The 27029-nt window shown below is 38.2% G+C and overlaps 3 protein-coding genes across 10 annotated transcripts in view; 2 read left to right on the forward strand and 1 right to left on the reverse strand.

The window, feature by feature from the left end:
- The window catches only part of spire1b (spire-type actin nucleation factor 1b), a 47043-nt gene extending 30495 nt beyond the window's left edge, over nt 1-16548 (forward strand). For 2 of the 7 annotated variants that reach the window (XM_059339267.1, XM_059339268.1), the window contains 11 exons: nt 432-561; nt 4773-4823; nt 5756-5919; nt 6024-6117; nt 6334-6476; nt 8103-8198; nt 10737-10874; nt 11467-11537; nt 11656-11683; nt 12097-12383; nt 13872-16548. In XM_059339267.1, the coding sequence (XP_059195250.1) occupies nt 432-561; nt 4773-4823; nt 5756-5919; nt 6024-6117; nt 6334-6476; nt 8103-8198; nt 10737-10874; nt 11467-11537; nt 11656-11683; nt 12097-12383; nt 13872-14127 (1458 nt within the window). In that variant the 3' untranslated portion in view covers nt 14128-16548. Of the gene's footprint in view, nt 1-431; nt 562-1178; nt 1221-4772; nt 4824-5755; nt 5920-6023; nt 6118-6333; nt 6477-8102; nt 8199-10736; nt 10875-11466; nt 11538-11655; nt 11684-12096; nt 12384-13871 lie in introns of all 7 variants that reach the window. The other 5 variants (XM_059339269.1, XM_059339273.1, XM_059339271.1 and 2 more) reach the window with 5 other exon arrangements.
- A 292-nt stretch (nt 16549-16840) lies between these two features.
- iqcg (IQ motif containing G) lies at nt 16841-22549 on the forward strand. Of its 2 annotated transcripts, none has more exons than XM_059339748.1 (11): nt 16841-17065; nt 17173-17220; nt 18054-18183; nt 19954-19988; nt 20075-20197; nt 20389-20473; nt 20649-20810; nt 20974-21048; nt 21983-22114; nt 22225-22314; nt 22424-22549. In XM_059339748.1, exons 2-11 carry the CDS (start codon nt 17216-17218, stop codon nt 22538-22540), a joined length of 954 nt encoding a protein of 317 aa, XP_059195731.1. In that variant the 5' UTR covers nt 16841-17065; nt 17173-17215; the 3' UTR covers nt 22541-22549. The 2 variants fall into 2 exon arrangements, with proteins under 2 accessions (XP_059195731.1, XP_059195730.1); XM_059339747.1 differs by lacking the exon at nt 16841-17065 and adding an exon at nt 17073-17098.
- Nucleotides 22550-22609: 60 nt separating this feature from the next.
- On the reverse strand, nt 22610-26430 carry LOC131976643 (uncharacterized). Its single transcript, XM_059339766.1, has 5 exons — nt 26255-26430; nt 25120-25264; nt 24822-24860; nt 24374-24520; nt 22610-24200 (listed from the first exon to the last, which is right to left on the reverse strand). Exons 1-5 carry the CDS (start codon nt 26339-26341, stop codon nt 23968-23970), a joined length of 651 nt encoding a protein of 216 aa, XP_059195749.1. The 5' UTR covers nt 26342-26430; the 3' UTR covers nt 22610-23967.
- Between the last annotated feature and the right edge of the window lie 599 nt (nt 26431-27029).

Below are 27029 nucleotides of genomic sequence, written 5' to 3' on the forward strand. Positions count from 1 at the left end.
CATAATGTTCTGTTGTTATTAAACTGAAGTAGGTGACACTATTTCTATTACAACCTCTATTCTGTTCTATTATTATATCAAAGTGTAAAAACTAAGAACTATAGTATATTGAAAACTACATTAAAACCAATTCCAGCCTCTTTGTAAAACATGAAGATTACACTTTCTAATTCAAGTTTCACTGCGCTGTGAACTCAGTAAAAAAAATGCTGTGTTCATCAGTTCTCTGTTGATATAAATCTTACTGAGAACTAGCAGGCGCTGTTTCAGCAGGGCGCACAACTCCAGGTAATGTGGTGAACAATCACAGGAGATATGAGGATCCTGCTGGATCTAGAACACTAACACTGTTTGTTAGTGTCAGTTGTTGTATTTCTCTGTACTTACGCTCTGTCACTATCTGTATTCAACCCACCATCCAACCGTGCTAGGTGTCAGCTCGTAAGCTGAAGCCACAGACTCAACCTCCTCCAACACTGCATGAACGGATCCTGGAGGAAATCAAAGCGGAGAGGAAACTTCGACCGGTGTCGCCTGGTGAGATCCGCAGGGGAATGCTGGGTAAGGAAACTCTCTTCATCCCGTCTTTATTTTATTTGTTGAACACACACATGCACACTCTCATACACATAAAAAACATACTTCGCTTTGAAATGTATTTTGCAAGCTGAAGTATGGAGTTTGCACCTGCTGGGACACAATCAGATGAGAAATGTGTAGTTGCTTCGTGTTTTAGTTCCTTTACACTTTACTACACTATTATTTATGCCTCTTCTTTTTGCTGCTGTAGCTAATGCTGCCTAACTTTTCATATTTCTGTTGCAACTAATGCCTTCTATTGTTTTGTTGACACGGTTTGCAATATAGTGGACATTTTATATGAATGCTAAGTGTCTGCAATTCCTTTAAAACTAATAATGCTAAAAAACAGTACAGTTTGTAAATGTTAGTAATCTCTAACCATTGGCTGTAGCTTATATGAAATCCTATTATCTCCCATCAGGGAAGTGGTTACACTTCAGTGATCTAAAACTAGACGATTAGAGTGCTATACCCCTGCATGTCTTGCCAAGTACAAACAGATCATATTGTTTAATATATAACATTAAGTCTTAACTTAATTTACCTCCTTGTCACAAGCAATAACTCTTGGATGCCATGACTATTTGTCTTTGCAGTGATTCGGCCACTTAGCATGTCTTTCAGTTTTGATGCGTCAGGTAAAGTCTACCTTGCTGCTTATCTTTCTGTTTCCCTTCTTGTTGTGGCTGCTCATCTGCTTTCCCAGCCTGCAGACACTGCACACACATCACACATTATATATCAGCACACTGCACACACATTTCATGTCATGCTTCAGTGGTTGGTGATGGTTGGCCGTGGTCTGTGGAGGTGAAACAAGGTGATGTGGGACACTGGTCAGCAGGAGGACACTGATAAGAACAAACTGATGAGAGACACAATGACGGCGGGATGGACACGCAGGATTTTTAATCACGGTGCAAACACACAGTAGAGCTGTCGTCAGGGCAGAGCAATTATCAAGGACACTGAGGTAATGTCCTTTGTATTTTTCTGAAGAGATTTTTGACTACTTTAAGCATTTAGTCCTTCATTCTAGAAGAAGTGAAATATGAAATTATTGAACAGTAACAATTAAATGCACATTTTAAAAATCCAAATTAAAAAACTGTAAAGACTTTTTGGCCATAATTAAATGCACATTTTAAAATCCAAATTAAAAAACTGTAAAGACTTTTTGGTCAGGATTGTCAACCAGGTGCACTCTACCACAGGTGGTATTACAGTTATTAGGGGCTGGCTCATCTAATTAAAAAACCCTTTCATTGTACATGCAATTAACATGTCCTTGCATGTCATATTCCCCCAGTCCTGTTTTACTTTTTCTTTTTTTAACCTAAAAAGAACAAATAATAGCTGATAGTTACTGTAACTGCAGTGTGGGCAAGGTTCATTACATGTACACTTCTCACTGGCTGCTGTATTTGACACAAGAAGGAATCCTAATTTCCCATTAACATCTGGCTGTCCTAAAGGGAAAGATTAAACTCTAAGCTGCCTGATTGGAACAGATGACACCGCTCACAGACTGACTGGGACATTTAAAGGGCTTTACTTCTTGTAAATGGTGTATGTGTTTGGATACTGAATGAACGGCCAGTGACGTTTTAAATGATCTAACATTATCTAGCCAAGTTTTATCCACAATGACATTGATTCTTTTTGTTTTTTTCTTATTTCTGCTGTGTACATCATGCTTATGTGAAATTCTGAAGGAAAAGTGGCGAAATGATGATGCAAATCATTCTTTGAGGACATCATATGGGTGTTAAGATCAATGATAGAACTGTCGCTGTCTTGTATGTACAGCTTATGCAGTCTGTCTTATCTATAGCTGCTGTCAAACAAATGGACAGGATTATATCACTCCTGAAAAATGGTCCCGGTTGCTGCTGTGAATCTCTAAAGACTCAGGAGAAGTGCCATTGCTAAATACATCATCAGTCAAAAATACTGCTGTAATGTGAATCTTAAATAGGAGTGTGTAGCCAGCCATCAGATCAAGGACGGAGAAGGAACAGCTGAAAGAGTCACTGCCACCTCTGTGCCTCCAAGAAGCATCAGCGTCATACAAAAGAGTCTTTCATGCACTCTGTGACTTTGCAGAATTTAATCAGGGTGCCGCCTCATGCTCTGCACAGCACTGGACAGCAGTGATCTCTCAAAAGTGGCATTTGTTGAGCTTTAAATGGATATCACTAACTTAATGAGACAGTTTGGATTGAGGTGATAAGGAAATACTGCTGAGCCAGGCAAATCTGAATAATGCTGTGCTCCACGTTCCCTCCAGCTGAAGCCAGTGTCCCTCATCACATCACAAGCTTTATCACCTCTGGCATACTCATTCATGCTGTCCAATTATGTGTGTGTTTACGAACTTCCCTCTGCAATGGATCTCATATGGAGTAGTGAGAAGTTCGATTCTCGCTCTGCTCTATATTTTATGGGGAAATGGAACACTGACATTTTAATGATCATGATTAAGTTTTTAATCTGCAACAAAAAAATGCTGTTTCAAGGAGACATACATTTCACAAGATATAAACAGGGCTCTTGATATATCATGCATATCTGGGTCTAGTGTGTTGGTGGCAAACAGAAGATGGTGAGTCCGACTGGGATGTTTATAATACATCAACAGTTTATGGAATAGCTTGACATCTTAAAAAATTTTGCTGCATTTCTTTCTTATCAATATCACTCTCATGTGTTTGCAGTAAATATAAAAAAAGCTGGGACGTGGTTAGCTTAACTTAGCTTAAAAAAACATTAGCTCATAGTTTTACAGGTAGTTTTCAGGGACTATTTCTTGGCAAAAAGCGGCACAGTCATTTCTTTAGAGAATTTATTAGTTATTGCACCAGGCAGATAAATAGTTTCAACATTTAACTCCATTTAAGTTGTTCTTTATTAATTTATTTTTCTGTACAGATGAATCACTTCCTGGCTAGCTTCATCCATAAAGCAAATACATGAGAGCGGTTGCAGTATGCATACAATTGGATCACGCTACTTTGTCCAAACATTGCACCATGAACTTTGAACCCTCTTGCTTACATGTAAGAAAAGCATGATGGCTTGTATATTGCAAAAAGTGACCAAATGCAGTATGAAGTCTAGTATTTTTGGAATTGCTTTTAACACACTATGTATCGGGACCAAGGTTATTATAGTTAATGGAAACTAACGAAATAACAAAAACTAGAATTGAAAAAACATTTTCGTTAACTGAAATAAAAATAAAAACTAGTTTTTTAAAAAAACAATAACTAACTGAAATTGTATTATGTGGTTACAAAACTAACTAAAACTAACTAAAATTATAGTGAAAATGTCCTTCGTTTTCGTCTTTGTCAACTTTTTCATACGTAAACCTTTTTGGTTGATATGAAATCTATTTTATCTATCTGGTTTTATGACTTAATAAACTTATTGGGGCTGAGATGGATAAGACAAAGGAAATAAAGGCAACATTTATTGTGACTTTTTGAATCTCACACCCAACAAATACTCCCTTACAAAAAACTAAAACTAACACTAAAACTAAAACTAATAAAAACTAAACTAAAACTAAGCATGTTCCAAAAAATAAAAACTAATTAAAACTAGCAAACTCACTCTAAAAACTCATTAAACTAACTGAATTTGAAAACAAAAATTGACAACGAAATTAAAACTAAAACTAATGAAAAACCCAAAACTATTATAACCTTGATTGGGACATACTAAAAGAAAATTTTGGCATGCTTAATAGTGTAGCAGAACAGACCCTAAATGTAAGGGTTTGATGTACTTTTTTTTAGAATCAAAGAGTAATAATCATACAGGAAAAAGTGGAAGAGAGATCAATGTCACCCTCAACAGTAACCTGAGGCTTTTAATAAAGTGGGTGCAAACATAACACATATACCTTGCATCTCAAGGATCACACTTTAAAGCTATATATATATGTTAATGCAACCATGTTTTATTTAAAGCAACACAGTGTTAGTTGAAAAGCATGAAGGTATGAACATGTAGAAAAAAATAACAAACTAGGTTGAGAGAGGTTGGGTCCACCACAAAAGTAAATTAAATGACACAATCATGCAATGAATACATAAATCATGATATAATATTGGGACCTAACAGCACATACATGCAAAATGAGGAATATTCTCCATCCTAATGAAGAAGGTGTCCTGTTTTAGGTTTTGGCAAAACTCGCAGTATGCCACAGGATTTGTTCCGTACTGGATTAGGTAAAGTATGAGCACTGCTGTGAATTTAAAGGCCTTGTTTACCCATAACCTAATGGCCTTGTCTGTCTGCCTCCCTGGCTGTAAACTAATATATCTCCTCTTATTAAATATATGATTACTTAAAGCAGGCCAAGACACAGACAGAGTGGACAATGATGGCTAATCATGGCTGGTTTGTTTGTGTTTGGAGAAGTCTGAGGCCTGGGGATGTGGTCTCATAAGTTGTTGAAAAGTTATTTCTAGTCCAGCAGCAGAACCAGAGCTCCTGTTGAGACCATGAGCTCATGTGGATGCTTTTCCCAGAACCAAGAGAAGAAACTGAAAGAAGAAAAGAGAGGTTTCAGGGCATGCATTGATGCTATCAGCGACAGCTCTTTATCTGTCTTTTACAGCATCCCTTGTCCTCTTTTCTCACACTCCCTCCCTCCCTTCCTCTAAAGCCCCTTTTCAGGTTTAATTTTTTGCTCTAACCATTTTGTACTCCTAGAAACCACAGCTAGCGTCAGGCAGCTTGTTAGGAGGTTGGTTATTTCTGTTGTTTTCTATCTTCGTACGTACTGACTTCTCTCTCAGAGCAGAATGACCCTGTGGCGCTTGATTTCAAGGATTCGGCTCCACTGAAAATAATAAAAAGAGTCATCCATGCTATGTGTGTAACACCAGCCTGCTCCTCTGCCTCCGCCCAGACCAACTTAACTCACCCTCCCTGATCTCTTTAAGTTTGTGCTGGATCTCAAACCTCAGTCCTCTGTATAGGATTCATTGCATCACCTTACCCTCCTATTAAACACACTTTGATTTGAAAACCCCTTTTTAAACAGTCACAAAAGAATAGCATCAGATGCGAGGAATCAAATGAGGAACTGTTTTGAGATTCATGTTATGTTCCCTCCTTCTGTCTGACTGACTCTCCTGTTTGTGGCTCTGTGCAGATGAGTTTAGTCCATACATGGGCAGGAGGACATCCAGCTCTCTGTCTCTGATCAATGGATCAGCATCTCCCAGGGTAGAACCCTCCGGATCTCAGTCTGTACCTCAGAGGAAGAGGCTCCTGAAGGCTCCCAGCCTCGCTGAACTCGACAGCTCTGACTCTGATGTCAGTATGAATTAGTGTGTCTGGGATGGGTTTTTAGAAATTACATCTGGCATGTGCAGAGCAAATAATGATAGAGTGTTTGTATATATTCCATACATTCACAGGATGAGGTTTTTGGGCGCAGATCGGCCAGCAGCTCCAGTGTGGCTACATCTATGATGGATGATACATCTCCAGAGTGTGCCCTGGGGAAGAAAAGTGAGTCAGGAATTATTTCCTACATCCCTGTTACAGCTCAGTCGCCTTCTCAGCTAAACCATACACCGACAGTGATTGATGAGTTTTAATCTTACAGCCTCGACAGCCATGCTTTCTCAGAGATTTTCCTTTCGTGTTGCTGATTGTAATCAGAAGTTCTTCCTTTTCTCTCTTTTACCTTACTTGACTTACTTCTCCTTCCTCTTTGAACACCAGCTCCACCTATGTTCCTGCCCATCTCTTCTACACCTCAGCCAGAGAGGCGTAAGACCCCACAGAGGAGACACTCCATTGAGAAAGAAACACCTACCAATGTCCGACTGTTTCAGCCGCCCTCCAAGCAGAACTCCAAGTCTCTAGTGAGTCAGACATCTTTTTACATACAGTATATGGGGGCTGTCGCAGTGAAAGATTTTCACAATGTGATAATACATCAAAAAAAATGCAAAAAAATATGCTTGTTTATCAAGCATTTTATCTCTTTTTGCCAAACACTGAAAATACAAGTTTGCGTAATAATGACAATTATTTGATGTTGAAAAGCTAACCAGATCAACTGATAAACACAAAAATTAAAAGGCCTAACACCCTGTCTTTAGCTAGCTAGTTAATGTATCACAGCGTTGCATCAGATATGTATGAATAGAATGGAATGAAACAGAAAAAAATGAAGAGGCGTTGGATTATTTAGACGATATATATTGTACAGTTGCTCACCGGCCGCTTTTTAAGTGTGTACCTAATTGCTGTAGCCCATCTGCTTCAAGGTTAGACGTGTTATTCAAAGATGGTCTTCTGCAGACCTTGGTGGAAACGAGTGGTTATTTGAATTGCTGTTGCCTTTCCATCATCTCCAACCAGTCTGGCCATTCTCCTCTGACCTCTGGCATCAACAAGGCTTTTTGGCTCTCTAGATAATTTCTCTTTTTTGGACCATTCTCTGTAAACCCTAGAGATGGATGTGTGTGAAAATCCTAGTAGTCGCAGTTTGTGAAACACTCAGACCAACAACCATGCCACGTTCAAAGTCACTTAAATCACCTTTCTTTCCCATTCTGATGCTCACTGTGGACTTCAGCAGCTCATCTTCACTATGTCTACATGCCACAATGTATTGAGATGCTGCCATGTGATTGGCTGATTAGAAATTTGCGTTAACAGTCAGTTAAACAGGCGTACATAATAAAGTGGCGGATGAGTGTATATGTGTAGTATTAATGTGATATCATTATTTGTTTCTTTTTTTTTTAAATATTACTGTTATTTTGAATACTGGAATAACACAGCTACTGTATATAATTAGTAGATAAATTGAACCATAAAAATAAATGTAGGTACGTTTTGAAAAGGCCATAGCAGTTTAATAACAAACAATAATCAGTGATAATCTGATGAAAAATCACATAATATGACAGTATTAAAGCATATACATTCATTAAAAATTATTAGACCATTGTTTTCTTCAATTTGTTGTTCATTTTAATGCCTGATACAACTAAAGAAATAGCTCAAAAGAGTTTAATTTAAGAGCCGATATCTAGCCAATTTCCGTGGTTTTCTTGATAATAACCAAAATCATTATCAAGAAAACCATGGTTGGCTGTCTGAGGACAGTGAAGCCTGGCAAAGTTTGAACCCAGCCTCATCCACAGATCCTGTCCAGTAACTTAATAACAAGATAAAAAGATGGAAAAATGAAAAAAGAAAGGGGGCAGGGCAGCGACTATCAAGGTCTTTACAGAGAAGCAAATAAGGGACTGAAGCTAAACACTCACTGTCAACTCTCGTCCTGTAATTTATGTGACGAATGTCTTCCTGGATTTCTTCCCTCTCTTGTTTCTATCACCAAACCTACTGTATATGCTCACTTTATTTCCTGGTGTGACTTCATCAAACTGCAGGAACCTTCTCTCGTTCAGGCTTCATATGGCCCCTGGATCCCCCTCCCCCTCCGCCCTTCTCCCTCCACTCTCCACCCTTTGCAGAGCTCCAACCCTATCGAGGCATTTGTGTTGGGGTTGATGAAGGCAGTTTTTGCTCTGTGCAGGGCCATTTACATCAGAGGACGAGAGTCAGCCAAGGTTTGCCAGTCTCCCTCGGTCCATCCTGGCATAATAACTGTAGCTGCCCATCCTCTAATTCTAATGCTTCCTGCTCCACTAGAACTCATTCTCCTAATTTAGAGCAGGCTGCTGCCATTTAGGACAAACTGCTTTGAATATGAGGTGTGATACCATAGCTAGTGAACAGTATCATTTTTTAACAATCATTCACTGCACTGCTTTAGATAATATTTTAACACTCAAAAACAAGTAGTTAGCTTCTGCTAAAATCCATTTAAATCTGTAGTAGTTTTGAACAAATGTGTTTTTCTTTGTTGGTGGTGGGAGACATGTATCATAAAATGTCAATTTAACCTCCACATTTTTGTTTTTTTGTGGGACAATGACAGAGATATGTAAAAGGATACAATTTCAAAAATCTCTTATGATATATATAAAAACGCCCTCTGATGCTTCTGGTTGGGTTATAAAGCAGCATGCTGTAGCTGCAGGAGTCATGAGATCAACAAGAATTGCAGTGCATCAATTGGTGCTACAGCAGTCAGAAAGTGACTCATGACTGTTAAAGAGGCTTTCAACAGGATGCCATATACAGCAGACAAACATATTAATAACATTTGTGCATTTTCAACCAAACATGAACTGAACCAGTTCAGAATACAAAACAACAATAAAATGACAAACACAAAGTCGGTTCTGTGTTCTCTACAGCTTTTGTTGTTTCTAAACTGACAAATCACACCACAACTGTACTGTAGAATACAGTGACTACAGTGCCTGCACAGTAGTCACTGCAGAGTTTTGTTCAAAGTGGCCTTGGATTTATCATCAGTCTTCACTTTGACCTCATCCTGGCTAATGGTCAGGTCGTCCTGCTCTGCACTGATAACAGGAGCGAAACAAGCTGGTGGAGTCTGCTTCTCTGGTGGGCTCCTCACTCACATCCTCACCATCCAGGGGTCATAGTAGCAGCAGCAGCAGCAGAGTCTTGGACTGGATGTAGGCTCCTGTGTTAGTTCAGCCGGGCTGGTTGTCAAACCCTCCTGGAAAGCAGTGATGACTGGAGGTTCAGCACCGGGTGTCACAGGAGGTTGTGACACCCAGCTGAGTCCGGCCTTGGAGATTCAGCAGGAAGGGTGAGAAGAAGTGGCGTTGGAGCAAGAGAAGGGTCTGGTGCAGAATCAGACTGCTGCACTGGTTCGGCCCGGTGATAACAAGAGCTTAACTAAAACTTTAAGTTAATATTGGTACAGTTCAGTCAGTATTTTTAGCTTATCATTTCAGCTGTGAATCAGGGTTGCCAGCCTTGGGTACCTGGCTGGAGTTAGATTTCATTACCACAGGCTAAATGCATTAATTATGTGCATATTTTAGCCTACATTCAAAGTACACATTTCAATTAGTTTATGCTCCAGATTATTTATCAGTTGTGATGTTAAAATTATTATTAGTTGTCAGTTGAGTATTAGCATTAACCAGTAAACAGATGCTTCACAACCGCTTTCATTCAATTATGTATGAGTACAGTTGGAAAAACGTGTATTTATAAATTTATTTATGGTAGCAGTTGAGGAATATAAATAACTACATTTACTAGTACAATTATAACCTACTAGTACAAATAAAGTACACTTTAACAGTACTTGTACTTGAGTATTTCCATTACAGCTTTAGTTACTTTAAAGATTCCAATTATCAATATGCTTGCTTATGTGTTATAATAGATTAAACTACCCAGTACTAGCCTGTATAGGTAATTAAAATGAGCTGCACCTTGATGAACACATTAATGCATCAATCATTAAAATCCAATAATAGGCCGGCTTAGCGTGATATATAGGCTATATCATTTATAATTCATCCATTACTTTTAGTTAACTGACGTCAACTGTTTTAGTGAAGTATTTTGACTGTTTCTTTATTTGCCTACTTTAAGTTAATTAACTTAACTGCTGGGTCAGTAGTTTTATTTAATTTAATTTAGAAATAAATTCCATTTCATCATTCATTTTAACTGCCTGTTTAAACTTCTGTGCCGGCTTGTTAACTGGTTTTCACATACACAAACATAACTGCAACATGTAGTGTTCAGGTGTTACAGTTGAATTATTACATGTATATATACTTTTAACTAAATCATAATTTCCATTTTATTTATTTTCAAGCTAGTTTAAATAAAATAATGAATCTTAAACGCAATGTACAGAAAATATAAAATTTAGGGTGGGGCCAATCATTGTTCAGTTTGTGAGGAGCTCTGCTGCCCTGGACTCTCGCTGCAATCATGTCGTCCCGTCATTCCAATTTACGCGTCATGAACCCTCTCTGAGTCTGCCTTTTTCTCCAGTGAACAAAGAGAACATTTTCATGACCCACATTTAGTCTGGACCCACACAGGCTGCTCTCAAATGTGCAGAGGGATGGCTGTTTGTGTGCTGAAAGACAAACACTGAGTCCTGTGTGTTGGATCTGCTGTCGCCAGGGTCACTAACTGTTCTCTCTCTGTCTCTCTCTGTGTGTGTGTGTGTATGTGTGTGTGTGTGTGTGTTGTTATAGGAGGAGTTCTGTTTCCCTGTGGAGTGTCTGTCTCTGACAGTGGAGGAGGTGATGCACATCAGACAGGTGCTGGTGAAGGCAGAGCTGGAGAAGTTCCAGCAGTACAAAGAGATCTACACCGCTATGAAGAAGGGAAAGGTAACGCATTTATGTACGACACATGCTGTCTGTATTATACATTCAGTAAAAACACAAGGTAGACACCCTTTATAATTATATTTACAACCATGGAAAAACATATAAGACCACCCTTGTTTTCTTCAGTATATTGTTCGTTTTTAATGCCTGATACAACTAAAGGTGCATTTGTTTGCACAAATATTATAATAACAACAAAAATAGCTCATAAGAGTTGAATCTAAGAGCTGTTATCTAGTCATTTTCCATGATTTTCTTGATAATGATTTTGGTTATTATCAAGAAAACCATGGAAAATGGCTAGATATCAGTTCTTAAATTGATTGATATGTGATATTTTTGTTGTTATTATATTTGGCCAAACAAATGTACCTTTAGTTGTACCAGGCATTAAAATGAACAAGAAATTGAAGAAAACAATGGTCTAAATGGTCTAATATTTTTTCCATGACTGTATATTGGGCTATAATAATCTTCACTCACTACATAGAAAAGAGCAAATGTTTTTCTTCCGCAGTTACATTTTGTCAAGTACTTGATGTTTGAATTGATTTATTTTTATTCTAACATGGCTCTTCATCTTTCATTGCAGCTTTGCTTCTGTTGTCGAACCAAAAGGTTTTCCTTTTTCACCTGGTCTTACATCTGCCAATTCTGCAAAAAGTAAAACATCTTACATAATTATGTTCATCTTTGCATTTTAAATGAAAACTATTGAGAAGAAAGTGTTACTATTTTCATCCATCACTTCCTCTGTTTGCTCTCTCTTTTCCCCTGGCAGGCCTGTGTGTTCACAGTGCTGCAAAAAGGTAAGTCGAATTGAATATTTCAATAAATCAAACAGCAGCATACAGTCTTACTTCCATGTGTTCTTATCAGTCAGCTGACAGGTGAACTTCAAAATAAGGGCATATACTGTTAAAGGTAATCCCTTGCCCTAACTACATGAAGAGCAGTTAAAACATCATTACAGTCATATTGTATTGCTAATGCTCTCATAAATACATTTTCTGACATTACAATGTTTTAAGATGCTTACAGAAGAAATATTGAAAATCCTTATGTTTAAAATGGCATGCAACACTGAATACATCTGAACACCTTACCTCTGAGTTGTTGGTGAGGACATGCTGTTTAAATGTCTGTCTTTAATTTTATGAGTATTATTTCTAAGTAGTCATCATGCTTCTTCTTATTTACATGCTTGTCTTCTCTCTAACAGATGCGGCTGCCATCCAAGCCTTATTCCAGCTTGCCCATCTACTCCATTGGCTCGACCAACACTCTCCCCAGGGAGAGGATACATGCAATGGCTGCCGTAGGACAGGCACTCTCTGTAGCTGGAGGGCCGGGGCCCTCATCAGCAGAAATGGCCATGACATCCCACACTCCGAAAGTAGAAACAACGGGAGCTTCTAAAGGAGCTGGAAAAGGAGCAGCTGCTGCTGCTAAATCAGAGAAGCCCTCCGGTAGCCCACAGCGCCACAGCATTCACAAGACCATGTCAAAGTAAGAGCTATGAGCACAATTTATCAGTCTGTCAGGAGGGCGTGTTATGTCCTAATGTAATACAAATGGTCCTGTAGAGAGTTTGTATGATGTTAGTACAGTGGCTCCTAAGATCCAAACACATACTGTAAAATAAACCACTAGGAGAGTATCAGCAATGCTACAAATACAAAAACATAAAAATAAGAGAAAAAGGCCTTCAATCATTGTAGTTTCTCCTGATATACTGTATGTTGTTGTATCTGTACTATAGTGCACTGTCACTGTGACATCTAGTGGCTGAAAAGTAACATGACCAGAGCTATTTTGATGAACTGACTGAAGATTGATGAAACTTGATTTTGAAAGATTTGATTATCTTTTTACTCAGCTGTAGGTGCTTATTAAAAAGTGTTGTGTATTAATGTTTACAGCGATAAACAAAAATAGAATTGACAGATTATGTCATTTCTGGGGCTCCATTGTAAAAGACTCATTGAAACTGTAATACTCATTACACAATGGGGGGAAGAATAGCGTGCTTTGCTATTCTTCCTAGCTTTAGCTGCTGTCTGTCAGCCCCAGCTGTAGCCTACACAGTCTAAGCTGTACTTAATTCGAATGCACTTGCATGCTAAATGTAAATGCTAGCAGGTTAGCACACATGTACCCTGTACAGTTGATATTTCAGTTAAAACCAAATTGCGAAAAAGTGCTGACAGACAGACTAAAGGCATAAGACTGACATCCCCTATTTAAGTGACCTCCTCTGCTAATTTCTGTTGTTTTGGTTCTGATATATGCAGTTCAGAGTTGGGTTGCATTTCCCTTATTTCTTCTTATTACTTTAGAGATGTGATATTTGCACATTTTCTTGTGTTTGGCACACATTTTTGTGTTTCGTCCATAGGGGTTAGGGATAATAAATTGTACTTTGATGGGAATTCTTAAAATGCCAGAATGATTCTTTGTGAACAGAATCTTTATTAACCAATTCAATCAGAGATATCTGCCCTTTGAGAGTGACACCTCCAGCTAATGCAGTGATGGTGAATTCAACATCAATATCTCTCTTGATAAACAGTGTACTTTTTACACTAAATAATATTTAAACCTTCCTGTTTTCAACAATCATTGCCATGAGAACCAGAAATGAGATTCAAGTCATGTAGCATTAATAGCTACCTTTGATATGTTAAATTAACACATGGTGCTGTACATTCAAAGCAAACTATTAAAAAGTAAGTAAATAAAAACAGAACTTCTCCAAGGCCAGATGCCCCGTCTTATAAAGTGAAAAATACTACTATACGTCATTAGGAAAATATGTTTTTTTTTTTTTTTTTTAATTAGGGTTATTTGATCCTTTATAAAATGTGTTCATGGCTAACAGCAAATTAGGTTACCCATGACAAAATACCTTGGATAGTTCCAACTATTTAAAAAATCCACAATAACAATAGTTTTTGTTGACTTGTTCATACCAAACTGTTTTCCTGTCACATGTAGGTTTTCGAAGCACGGCTCTTTAAAGTCACATGAAGAACTGGAGCTTCCCTCGGAGCTGACGGAGGACTGGGCCACCATGGAGGTGTGTGTGGACTGTAAGAAGTTCATACACGACATCATCGCCTCCAGCAAGCACAGCCTGTCACTGGCCACCAAGAGAGCTCGCCTAAAACGCAAGACCCAGTCCTTCTACCTGTCCTCCCCTAAAGGAAGGGAGGAGTACCGGCCCTCAGAACGAACAATCAAGGAGATCTAAAACTCTTTATTTCTCTTTATCTCTCTCTCTGGCTGCTTCCAGCTCCTACGGCACAATTATAAAGACTCAACACTGGATTTGATCTTACTGTTCATGTATACTTTTCAGACAGGTAAAGCTGTCAGAATGGCTGATATAAACCTCAGTGGTGGACAGTGTGGTGTTTGTTGCTGTGTCCTGATCATCGTGTACAGCTCCCTCAGAACAGCATACTGTAGATCTGCCAAGTTTTTTTGTTTTTTTTTACCATATCATAGATGATCCTTAAACCTCTGGCCACAGACTTTGAGCAAAGAAGCAAGAACTGTTGTGTTGACAAGTGTGTGAATACAGAAAGACTTCCCTCCCCTCTGATGACACAACAGCGTGGTCCAATCCAACTCACATCTAATAAGCACAAGACAGAAGACGGACTGATGTGTGTGTGTGTGTGTGACTTCCTCAGGCACTGGCACTACAGAAGACACGAGGCCTGCAGAGAGATCATATTGTAACTGAGAGTGTCACTCATGGAATATAAAACTGTACATTTTGTATGGGTTCTAATTTAGTTTTTTACATGTGTGTACAGTAAATGATTGTTCGATGTCACCCATTGTTTTAATTTTTATTTTCTGATGATGCTCAATGAGACTTTCCCCCACTTTCCCCTTTAATAAGCATACTTGAACGCATGCTTGCATTTTTCTTGAGGAATCATCAGTTTTTGCATCACATTTAAAACATTTTCACTGTTTTCATGCAGATTGAGTGCCAAATAATATCATCTGTCCAAACTATTCATCACCAAAATAAATAATTTCCTCCGATGTATGTTTATAGCGGTCTTGCAACAAAATAATTAGACAAACAGGGGCCGAGCCAGACTTACTAAAGCTGCTGAAAACGTGGTTTTAAATCAAAATCTCTCAAATTGAGTCAAGACTAAATAATTATCGAAGGGAGAAATGCTCAGCTAATCTGCTTCATCAGGACTATGTGGGTAAGATTTGATCAGATTTGACTGACAGTGGTCTGATACTGCAACAAATACAGTACTACACTTCCATAAAGTAAGGAGACTTAGAAAAGACAGATTATTAAAAGAATGGGGAAAATTTAAGTTTGTAGAGGCTGAGATATTTAATCCCTTTTGTGTGTTTCTCAGTGCCCATTGGTTCCAATATGGGTTAAGCTAAAACAGCATTTCCCATGATTCAAAATCCACAGCCCCAGTTGGTAGCACAGGCTTTCTGTTATAAATTTGAGTGACTCTCAAGTTCAATTTAAACTAACCCTGATGACATCATGAGGGGAACGACAGCAGATGCAGACTGAGTACTACTCCCCATGAACTGATCGTCATGTGTCAGATATGTGAAGTGACCCTTTAAGCAAACACTTCGAAAACTGTCGATGCAAACATTGCTAAATCCTGATTGGTGCAAAGAAGTATATGACATCTCTGCAAACAAGTGAGAGAACAAAAAGCCCAGAATTCTCACCTGTAAAACCAAAACTTTTCTAACTTTGACAGAAAATGTGTTTATGACAGACCCCATCGCTGATAGTAAGGAGTAGATACAAAAAAAGGGTTTTGAGGCCCTTAAAGCACATTTGTTAAATCTCTCAGATGTGCAGAGAAGCAGGAATATAAAATGTTTGACCTCCAATACCATGTGTATGATTAGTCTTGCCTTTAAAAAAATTTACATGAACTATCTCCATATTTTTGCATTTGCATTAAATGTACATTTGTGTTGATAGATGTATAGTATATATTTACTCATCTAATTTTCTTTACATTAAGTTCTTGACTTGTATTGTTTATGTGTAAGGAGTAGTCATAATAAAACACCTCATGTTTATGTTTTTGTACAGATGCACAGTTTATGAATTTAGCTCACTGCACAGGCAGCAAAAAATGACACACTTTCATGCTGTGCAGCACATACTGTAAGTCTTAATAACATGCCTTTATGGTTTACTTTCATCATTCAGAGTCTCATCGGTGGGAAGAAATACCTGACTTGTGGCCTGGATGTTTATTTTACTTTTCATCACATTCCTCATCTTCCTCCTTAAGATATTTCTGCCTTAAGAATTGCCTTTTATGATCACGCTCATATGTTGAACAGTCATCTACTGTAACTGTACATACTTTGTTTCTACTGGTTTGTTTGTAGATCAGTTGTGTTGCCTCAATGATATCTTGACAGTGAGACTGTTGTAGATCTGTGTCTCTGAGAGGGAAACTATTCCAGTACAGTGTGTTTAGGGGAGGAGTGAGAAGTCCACAGAAGAAACCTCACAGTTTGACAGCATCATGCATGTACTACGGTGTAGCTTGTACCCTCAGTCTGTATTACCTTTAAGATGTAACTCCCTGCAGAGAGTGCAACAAATGATGACTACAACAATAAACTATAATGCAATACCTGATCATAGTATCTACTTTGTTCTGTATTCAAACATTATGTGAAAACATGTTTTGTGTTTATCTTGGTGAAGAGATTGTGGTGGTGGTCAGATCCAAAATATCATAACCTGAGCCCAGTGGAGCTTCTAGATTATTCCTGTCTGCTAGCTACTGGAGACCCTTTCAGTAATGATAGTAATCTGACGGAGAAGCTGGCTGGTTGTCAATGATTTAGGTGGCAATGGATATTTGCAGGCAGTATCAAGTTGACATCCACAGGCTTGACACAGCAAACATGAAAAGCAGCCTTTAGACCACATTGGACACTGAAGACATTGAAACATCATTGACTAAAAAAATTATTTAAAAAAACTGCCAGAGTGAGATCACAAGCAATAATAGGCTAGGCTAGTGATGATACCAATACTTATAATAATACAGATAAATAAGCAGTAGGCCTAGCTGCAGTAGTCACGAGTTACGTTATGTAATAAATGCAGCTGGTTTTTTTTCTTCAATAAAGTTGCATGACAAAAAAAAGTATGTCGGCGTTACCATAGTGACATGTAAACGGTAAACTACCTATATGTTGTTTTTAGTGGCGAGCTGTCTTTGAAAAAAATAACTGCAAGCTTGTTTGTTTTTAGGATAAAGTATTATTCACCCAGAGTAAGAGTGTTACGGAGGGAAATGAAGTAAGTGGCTATTTATATTATCTTTTCTAACGATAGTTAGCTAGCACCAAGCTACAGTAAGCTAACAGGTATTGGGTAAGCGGCTCTGTCAGCTTCAGCTGATGCCATGGCGTCACAGTGTTAAAATAATCGCCTATGTCATTTTTTGTCAAAATTGTATTTTTTTTTGGCCTAAATCATCCACCTATGGTAAAATCGCCTACATCCTCAGTTGATCAGATCATGTGATTTTACCTCTTTAAGATTATCACTTCTTTGACAATTTGCCACATTCAGACTAATATTGGTAACACTTTACTCATAGGTGTCTACATAAGAGTGATATGAGCGTGTCATAAACATGACATGGGATGTGTCATGAACATTAATGACACTTTGAAGTAACATTAATGCTCATGATACTTGTCATGTCATGTTTCTGACAGGCTTGTGTGACTCTTATGTAGACACCTTCAAAATAAAGTGTTACCATATCTTTCTTAAGTCACAAAGGCATGCTCAAAAAATTGTCTAAGTCATTTATTTTTCTTAAGTTACATAATTTACATTCACACCTTTGTTACATCCTTTTTGACTGAAACGATCAATAAATATCATATGTTACACTTCTGGTGAAGTTTTTTATGTTTCCTGCAAAACTTGAGGCAATTATTTTAACAGGGTGATGATTGTAAACAGCTTCCTCTAAAATATCCAAGATCTGAGATTGGTTTTGCACTTGCACATTTCCCAGGTTTTGGGATAGTATCATGCCGAAAAAAATGTATGTACTTCTTCCTTAACCGTACATGTCTTCATTGGTATTTTTTGTAACAATATTTGTCGCTCCACAGGATGTCTTTATCCCGGATTCAGAGTTTAAGCCTGGCAGCAGTACTAAAGGACTGTTCAGACCAGTTGGACATAGTTGGATATACTTTGACAGTACAGATTGGCAGGGAGCAAAGCACTGCAGAGTCACAGGTTAGTCACATAGACTGTATAAAATAGGTTAGTCACCGTGCCTATCACCTGTTTGTTTTCACTGTCAGTGCCGGACTCAGGTTGACTAAGGGGCAGGGGCTCTGAAAGTTTTTCTAGCTTGTATCAGCCTATATAGCACTGTGTTGCGTCTTTTGAATTTAAAGGCCACCCAGGAGTTATTAGTATGTTTTTTATACTCAGAGGGCACCCTAGAAGATGCTGGGAAGGTGCCCTCGCTTTACAGGCACTAAAGAGGGCACTTCATCACATTTTCTCCACTCGAGCTCACCTTAGAACAGAGAGCAGCACCCTTTACTAACAAAAGATCCATTGTTGGCCAAAAAGAGAAAAAAATGTTGGAATGGACCCACAAACCTTATTTGTAGCCTTACAATGAAGATGAAACAGCCTACTAAGTATTAATTAGCCTAGCAGCATTACCAATAGGCCATATTAAGCATTTATTAATATGATTTTGTCAAAATGTAGGGAGAACCCAAGTGCAAATTTGGAGTCAAAAGCCTTGAAGTTGACAAAATGTAGAGCTTAAGGCGCCAGGGTGTAGACTTTCGTAAGCTATGATGAACATTTAAGTTGACTAAAATGTGAAAACATTTTTTTAATGCTTTATGTAAGCTATACATTTTTTTATTTTTTTTATTATTTTTACAATTGAAGAATACAAATAGCTTTGGGCCTACAAAAATGATAAATAAAAAAAATAATGTTAACAAATAACCTTTTTTTTTTCATATATTTTTTTTCTCACAGCCACAGAGAGCCAATAAAGATGGCCTGAAAAGCCACATGTGCCTCATGTTGCCTACCCCTGCCCTAGAATATACTGTACTTCTTCACATTTTCTCAACGAGAAGGGTACTCTCCATTTATGGGCACTTCATCACGTTTAAGGGCTTCCTGGGGGGCCCTTTTGTTTTTAACTAGATGTTTATTTCAAAGTTGCCTATTCATGTCAGTCATATAAAATGCACACATGTACGAAAACAAACAAAATATGGGTCATATAGCAAGTTAAATGAAAAAAACAACAATCTTACTGCAAGTCAGTCCATACATGTATCTCTTATGTTTAACCCAGTGTTTCCTACAAGGATCATAAGTGAATTGTAGGTCCCCTTCACTGCACCAATTCAACACCCATTATTTGTAAAATGCAACTGTCCAGTGCCTCTCCAGTGGAGAATTTGTGTCCTTAACCATTCTTGGCAGCTGTTGTATATCCAGTGGTCATTTGTTGTTAAAAACATCAGTCCGTAGTTGGAGTAGGGCTGTTATGCTGTCCATCAAATATACATTTTAACCTTTCGCTCCATGGTTGTACAGTAGGCTTTACATTTCTCCAGAACACCATAATCATTTTTTGGCAATCAGCAGAAATACACTGAGTAAAAGTCTTTTTGGAGTTTGTCTCCATCTGAATATCTCACCGGTATTTCAATTTGGGACAATCCCAGAAAATGTGGGTATGGTCTTCTATTTTTCCATACTCTCTTCCTGGTCCTCTTCCGGGTCCTGGGGGGCACTTTATCATGTTTTATCTGCCATAGGGGGCATCCAAGAGGGCACTTTTGCAGCTTTTTTTTCAAACACAGGAACACCAAGATGCATTTATCTTAATTGTATATTCAAAGTACATCCTATTCATGTATTTATGGAAAGTATGGAGAAACAAAATAATTCACTTGGTAACCATCTCTCCAAATTACCTTCAAATAATCTCTCTGTTTATATATATATATATTTTTTTAGGAGAAAGCCAGGCTGACCAAGCTAAGGAGAGACTGGTGAGTAGTGCAGACAAACAGACGAAAAAAACATTATCTGTAATTTTTTTCTGACTAGGTTTGTCTCTGTGTGTCTCTCTCTGCAGTCAGTACATCTCGCAACAGGTGTCCAAGCTGTATTTGGAGCTGGAGGAGAAGCAGAGTTTCAGTTCCCTGCTGCAGGTGGTAGAAGAAGAGGAGCAGAGGAGGGAGGAGGAGAACAAGAGAAGGTGCATCATTTTGAAACAATATTACCAATACTGATCTTAATCATAAGAATATGTTACTATAACAGTTATTTTTTTTACATAATCTAGTCATGATTCTTAAGAGAAAGGGAATATTAAAAAGGTTGGAAGAAGGGAAAGGGGAAGAAATAAATCTGTATTGTATTGTATCAGTAATGTATTTCTTCATCCAGAGAGGCAATGAGAGAGCTTGAGCAAAGGAAGCATACTGTAATGAGACTGGACGAGGAGATCATACAAAAAAATAAGAAACTGAAGGTAAGAAATTAAGAGCAGATCCCAAAATGTATCTATCTAATTATCTGCATGAATGGATGTTGAGCTGAGTGAGATTCTGTTAATTTGTTTGACATTTGTTTGTGAACAAAATCATGTCTGCAAGTCAGTGAAGAATCCAGGGTGTTCCATTACTTCCAGTTCTCCTCTCCCTCAGGACATGGACCAGCAGCTCAGAGACCTGGAGCAGCAGCTGACTGAGCAGTCATCACAGATAGCAAAAGAGAAGAAGCTTGAGGAGAAAACCATTGAGCGGGAGCTGCAGAAGACACAATTGGAGACCATGCAGACTGAGAAGCTGCTGGAGGACAAGCTGGAGGTGGGTCCGTTCATTTCAGTCCTGATCCTCCATCAGGGTGGTGACATGACCTTCGCCCTATCTCTCTCAGCATGGTCTAAAATGAGCAGATGAGCAGTGGTCTTACATTGTTCTCAGATTTTTTTCAATTTTTTTTATACCAAATCATGTTTTGTGTTATCAGCTTGTGCAGGTGAAGCTGAAGGAGGAGAAGAGAGTTCATGAGGAGTCAGAGAAATTCCTGCAAAATCGACACAAGGTTCGTACAATCACACCACTAGTAACAACAGACTGATATTATTACAATTATTATGAAATTGTGGCTTTTGGAGGCTCTTTCTCTGTCATTAGTTTAACTGCAGATGGAACACCTTCAGAAAATCCTAATGCTGCCGTGGTTTAAACTGTCACCTGTGGTTTAGTCTCTTTCTGTCTTTCAGAGGCTGTAGCAGGCTCGGTCTTAGGCACGCTACCACACCGGTATCATATGACATCACACACATCTGCAAACAAACTGAAGAGCTCAATCCAAAGCAATGGCCTTGGTGATTTATTAATTAATGTTACAGCATAAGATCACTACAGTACCTGCTAAGAGGATGTGTTTTAAATTTGTCAGTAGTGTTGGGCTTTATAAAGAAACTTCATCAAATGTCCAGTTTCTGTTTTTCAACACACAATTAAATGATCATCAGAACCTGCTAACCTGTTAGAGTAATCCGCTCAACTAAGCACAACCCTGTATGTTAAACATTAGTCACTTACTGTATAGCTCAGCTGAAACTGTAGTCAGCCATATTCTTGATGCACAGAAGCAGAACCTTGTGGTTTCCTTGCTGTTAGAGCTTGAATGCTGAGGTTTCAGCAGGTGCAGCACAAGCAGTGGAGAGAGTCAGAACAGGGGATGAGTGATAGAGAGGCTGTGTTAATTTGCCTCAAACAATAACACTGATCAACAACGTAAACTATTAGCTTACAAGTAAAAATCCATGTATAGCGATATTATTCTTTTACTGTGGTGTGTCTACTATCACTTCTCTCAGTTGAAGTCTCTTAATTTTCCATACTCCTGCTGACCACACTGCTAAATGTCAAGTCCTGTATTTATGTGGAGGGGATGATGGAGGGTTTTTCACAGCACCTACTCTGTCTTTTGTCTCTGTCATTAAAACTGTTGCTGTTGTTTTTGTCAGGAGTTGCAGCAGCTGCTGCAGCAGTGGCAGCAGAGCACAAAGCAGATGCTGCAGGAGAAGGAGCAGCAGCTCAACAGTGTCAGCTGCAAAAGAACTGTGAATTTGGACAGACTGACGGAAATGAGGAGGAAGGTGAGCCGCTCCTGGTGCTGAGCCCGACAGCTGCTGCACAGCTGCAGATGCTGAACAGGATGCACGGTCACTATTAGATGAACATTAATGAGAAGCTGAAATGTGTTCAGTTCAGGGAGATGGAGCAGGTGGTGATGGAGGACAGGGAGGAACAGGAGAAACTGCGTCAACAGCAGGCAGAGGTCAAAGCTGCTACCAAGGTAACAACATCCAATCAGAGCTCAGATCAATCTGTCAGATCAATCGGTCATGTTATTTAGTGTACTGATCCTTAATTCTGACCCTGGTCTGTGACCTTTGACCCTGCAGCTACAGGCCTGGTGGAGAGGCTGCATGGTCCGCCGGGGCCTCGGTAGTTTTAAAAAAGCAGAGGAAGGCAAGAAAGGGAAGAAGAAGAAGAAGGAAGGAAAGAAGAAGAAGAAATGAGTTTTCTCCTACACTCCTTTGAGACATTGAAACAATATATATAATTCAAAAACAATAAATGTTAATTGCTGTATCTTCTTTGTTCTTTATTTAAATTTGTAAAACGTGTTTTTGTCTTTTCAAACTCACAGTATGCAACAAAATTCCACAACAAAATCAAAAACGTATCTAATATTTAAGAAAAATAAGAAAAGTATTACACTGTGTGAAGGTAACATGGAGCATATCAACATCATATCATACATTAACATATCAGTATACACAATAGTAGCAATTCAAGGATATTTTATGTACAGTATGAATGCAAGAAGTCAAAATGACTTCCAGCAATGAACACTACTAAGTAGTCTACTGTTAATGACCATAGGCCATACATTGTAGCATAAGCCAACGTCTGTATCATGACATGATAAGCATTTCAGTAACATTCACAGTATCTGAATACTGTTTGTCTATACAAAATATAACAATTCATAAGCAGATCAAAGGAATCCTACAGCAAGTGGTCTTTCCTAAGTCAGCATATCCAACCACTGGAGACCAGAGATGAATCATCCTACAGTCACATCCATGTATGAAATTTATGTGATAAAATTTCCATCTGATCCCAACGGAAGACCCAGCATTGCAAAACAGGAAACCTCTTTACTGAAGAGATTTAAATAAGAAAAACATCTGACGTTTGTTTGTGCGTGTTAAAACTCTTACAACACTGTGACAACTGTGATGGTCATGTTTTAAAATCAGCAGTCACAAATGTCAGGACCAAGACCAGTTTCGAGTCATGTCAAAACCAAGGCATCAGTTTTATATACATATTTTTTAAACAGCTGTTTTTTCATTAATCCATTAGCAGTTCAGACACTAATTACTTCCTCATTTAGGTTATTTAATCTGGCAAAAACGCCAAATATTCTTCCTAAATGAGCATATTTGCTATTTTTATATGGTATTAGACTGAATATCCTTGGGTTTTAGACCAAACAGTTTTGAGTGTGTCAATATATGTGAACATTTTTCATAACACTGATATTTAATAAATAAAACAATGTATCATTTAGCTATAAAATAATCAACACATTCATTCAAAATATAAAAAATAAATAAATATGGCCCTAAAAAATAATGCCAAAGGAGTAAAAGAGCCAGACATACAGTCATTGAAAAAGTTATTTCACTCCCTCGCCCTTGATAATTGAAATAGAAAAAAACAAAGGTGGTTTAATATTTTTTTCATTGACTGTAGGTCTATAGCCAGTGGTGGCCAGACACTTATTCACTTATTGTGCAGAGCGGAGACCGAGAAAGAAGTGGTCTAGAGACTGAAAATGTTTCATTTCATTCTAAGTCTAAGTACCAAAGATGACAGTGTTGCTGGAGTGTGTAGTGTGCTTGTGTGTATGTATGTGCTCTGTGTGGCCAAAGCGTCACTCTTGTGGCTCTTCTGTTTCAGCTGAGTAGGTCTGCTCAGCGTACATGTAGTTGTTGTCTCCGATGATGACACAGTTCAGATGGGAGCTTTGGATGTTGATGCGTGGAGGCTCATCTGATGGAAGGGGAGAATAGAGAGGTGGAGGAGGAGGAGGAGGAGGAGGAGGAATAGAAGCTGAAGTCTGTGCTGCCCCCTGATGTCCACAGCTGCAGCTGCACCTCGTCTGATCTGTAGCACAGGAACAAATTACTAATTATTTTATGAGTACAACTTTGAGTGTTGTCTAATACAGCTACTACAAAAATATCAAAATCATGCAAACATGGCATAGTATAAACAAAAACTGAGAACTTATTGCTTTAAATTTCTAGAAATGTCTATAAAATAGATTTGACACCCACTGTGCATTCGGAGCTCAGGTTCCTGCATTAGAGGTTGACTTTCAGCCACAGCAGCAGGGTAGGTGTCGTTCCCAATGACGCAGTCGATCAAGGTAGAGTTGCTGATGTTCACAATCAAAATGGTGGACGGTGGATTCTGAAGGGCCGCTGTTTATGAGTGGGCCAGGGAGTGAAAGGGGAACAAGGAAGAGAAAATTGAGAATGGGAAGTTGTAGTTCCATGGTGATGTAAAAGGACAAATGCGTCACACTATCACAAAGTTCCTTTTTGTTCATGAATATGTGGAAATGCTTGTTGTGCTGACAGCAAAGAAAGTGATTTGAAGTTATTCTTTACGGCAAATGACCAGCTTAGAAAATGCAAACACCACAGATTTTTTGATTGAAAAAAAAATATATATATATATTGTTAAAACGAGAAAGAAATTAAACTTAAAAGTAGAACTCACCTTGTCTAGTTCTATCCTCTTTAGGTTGGTGATATTGACCTTTTTTAAGACAGATAGGGGTAAAGTCACATTTTTGCTTATGACAAGTTGTGTTTTGACATCCTTACTGTTGGCTTACAAGGCAGTACAAAAGTAATAAAGTAAGACTTTGTCATGTTTAAGAAACAAACAAAGACAGAGTGCATCTAAAGATACAGTCTGAACCATGACAAGACTGTGAGATATGAAATAATACACTGAATAATGATATCTGTGGTTGTCTTTATGAAAAATAATATTATTGACATTGACATTTTACCTGGGCAGCATGTGACCCTTTCACACAGCAGAGTTTGGAAGGAGCAGCAGAACAGCTGGCAGGCTCTTCTGTAGTTCTTCTCCGCCATCCTCTGCAGCACCTGGATCATTCTCTGTATGTTGTTGGAGGCTTTGAGAGCCATCGCCTAAAGGAGAGAAGCAGACAGAACTCCACTTAGCTTCAAATTCTCACATCTCATGACAGAGAGACACACCTGGGTGGTATGAGTGGGCTTTTTGTACAAACAATACTTGAAACTGCCAGTCCCCCAGTGCTTAGCTTTGTTTTTCTAGGTCACATGCACTTTCTCTTGCACACTGACAGTCGCTGAGACTGGGGATTTTTTTTTCTGTTCCATTAACGAGAAATATACGGAAATGGTGGTAGCCTATGATGGAGTTTTAATTTAATTTAATTTTCACTAGTTGATTTTTTTGTTATTATTTATCCATCTGTATTTATTAAAATACAATTTATATCTGTATTTTATTGTGCAATGTAGTCTTTATTCGCAAGATAATTGGTAGGAATGCAGCTAAAAGTCAGTCTATATATTGACGTCATACTAATGCTTCATTCGGATTTCCAGGAGTATTTATATTTAGTATTAATATATTTATTTTTAACTTTTTATACCAGTTTTAGGACATATTGCACTACAAAAGACATCAAACCTGAACAACCAACCAACATACTTTTAATTTAAAGCAACCACTGCATCTAACAGTCACACAAGCAACATCACGGAAGTAAAGATCGAAATATTTAGTTACGAGTCACAAGTTGTACTTATATCTCTTTCTCTCATGCACAATGAGAACATTTAACCAAATGACAAAGATTAGCTGTGCGGTAATATAGAAAGTTAATTAATATACTCTAGATGTTGCTGACAGCAGTGTTTACTTTGATGCACTTTGAAGTAGCCTATGAGCGCCCAGACCTGCCTCGTGCCGCATCAATTAGTATGGAAATATTACACTGGTATTAAATAGATTAAAACAAGTGAAAACAAGTAAAGCTATACGTCCCCACACTAAACTACACATACAACGTATACCCCAATAATAAAAGGAAAAAACACAACTAGCTATAAAAAGGACTTCAGATGGAAAACTATTTTAAAAAATCTTACCTGACTGATTGCTGTTTTTTCTTTCACTTTCTTTACATCGCTGTTATTTAAAGGTCTCAGAGCTAGAGGGTCAGCGTCGTCCATCATTCGTGTTGTAGGCTAGATATAATATAATCTTAAAAGCGACTAACAACGACTGATATACAGAATTTTTCGGAAAAGCCCCCAGTACATGCGCACTGTGACTTGGGATTTCCGTCTCCTCAGTGAAGCTTCTGGTAGAATCAGCGTGGGCTGAGCTGTGTGGGTGGCCCTGCCATATCATTGCACGACACTTACAGTTTCCTACATAATATCTGCACGAGACTTATCTTTGTGTGACTAAATATTGTATAGCATATTGCATTATTAGATTATATCATATATTATATATAATCATATACATCATATATTACCTCAAGCAATGGTTTTCTGTACTGGTGCCTTCACTGCACCTCGTATACTCCCAATTCCAAATTTTGGAACGTTGAAATACTGCACATTGTGTTAGAATTCATATAAATAAATTGCTGTAAGCGAAACTACATCAACACAGTACATGTTGTTTACTCTAAAACATACTGCACAGACATGTTTCGCTCTGAATCATCATAATGAAGATGAGGAAATGATGCAATCTACAAGCTGGGTGTGCAGCAGCTGTGCAGGTGTGCAACTAAGCTGTGCACAAAGCAGTGTTCATGAAATCTTTCAAATAAAAAAGTTTTGAAAAAATATGATAACTTAAAAAAAGAAGAAACTTCCTTAAGGAGAAAAACAGAACTTAAACATCTTC

The sequence above is a fragment of the Centropristis striata genome, chromosome 8 (genome assembly GCF_030273125.1).
Source record: "Centropristis striata isolate RG_2023a ecotype Rhode Island chromosome 8, C.striata_1.0, whole genome shotgun sequence".
NCBI lineage: Eukaryota > Metazoa > Chordata > Actinopteri > Perciformes > Serranidae > Centropristis > Centropristis striata.

Coding starts and splice junctions, on each gene's coding strand:
- iqcg (XM_059339748.1), top strand. Junction 19,989..20,074: donor ACCAAGCTAAGGAGAGACTG/GTGAGTAGTGCA, acceptor CTCTCTCTGCAG/TCAGTACATCTCGCAACAGG. Junction 22,315..22,423: donor AGGTCAAAGCTGCTACCAAG/GTAACAACATCC, acceptor TTGACCCTGCAG/CTACAGGCCTGGTGGAGAGG.
- LOC131976643 (XM_059339766.1), bottom strand. CDS start 26,341: ATGATGGACGACGCTGACCCTCTAGCTCTGAGACCTTTAAATAACAGC. Junction 24,861..25,119: donor AAGGGTCACATGCTGCCCAG/GTAAAATGTCAA, acceptor GTCTTAAAAAAG/GTCAATATCACCAACCTAAA. Junction 24,201..24,373: donor ACCTGAGCTCCGAATGCACA/GTGGGTGTCAAA, acceptor CCTGTGCTACAG/ATCAGACGAGGTGCAGCTGC.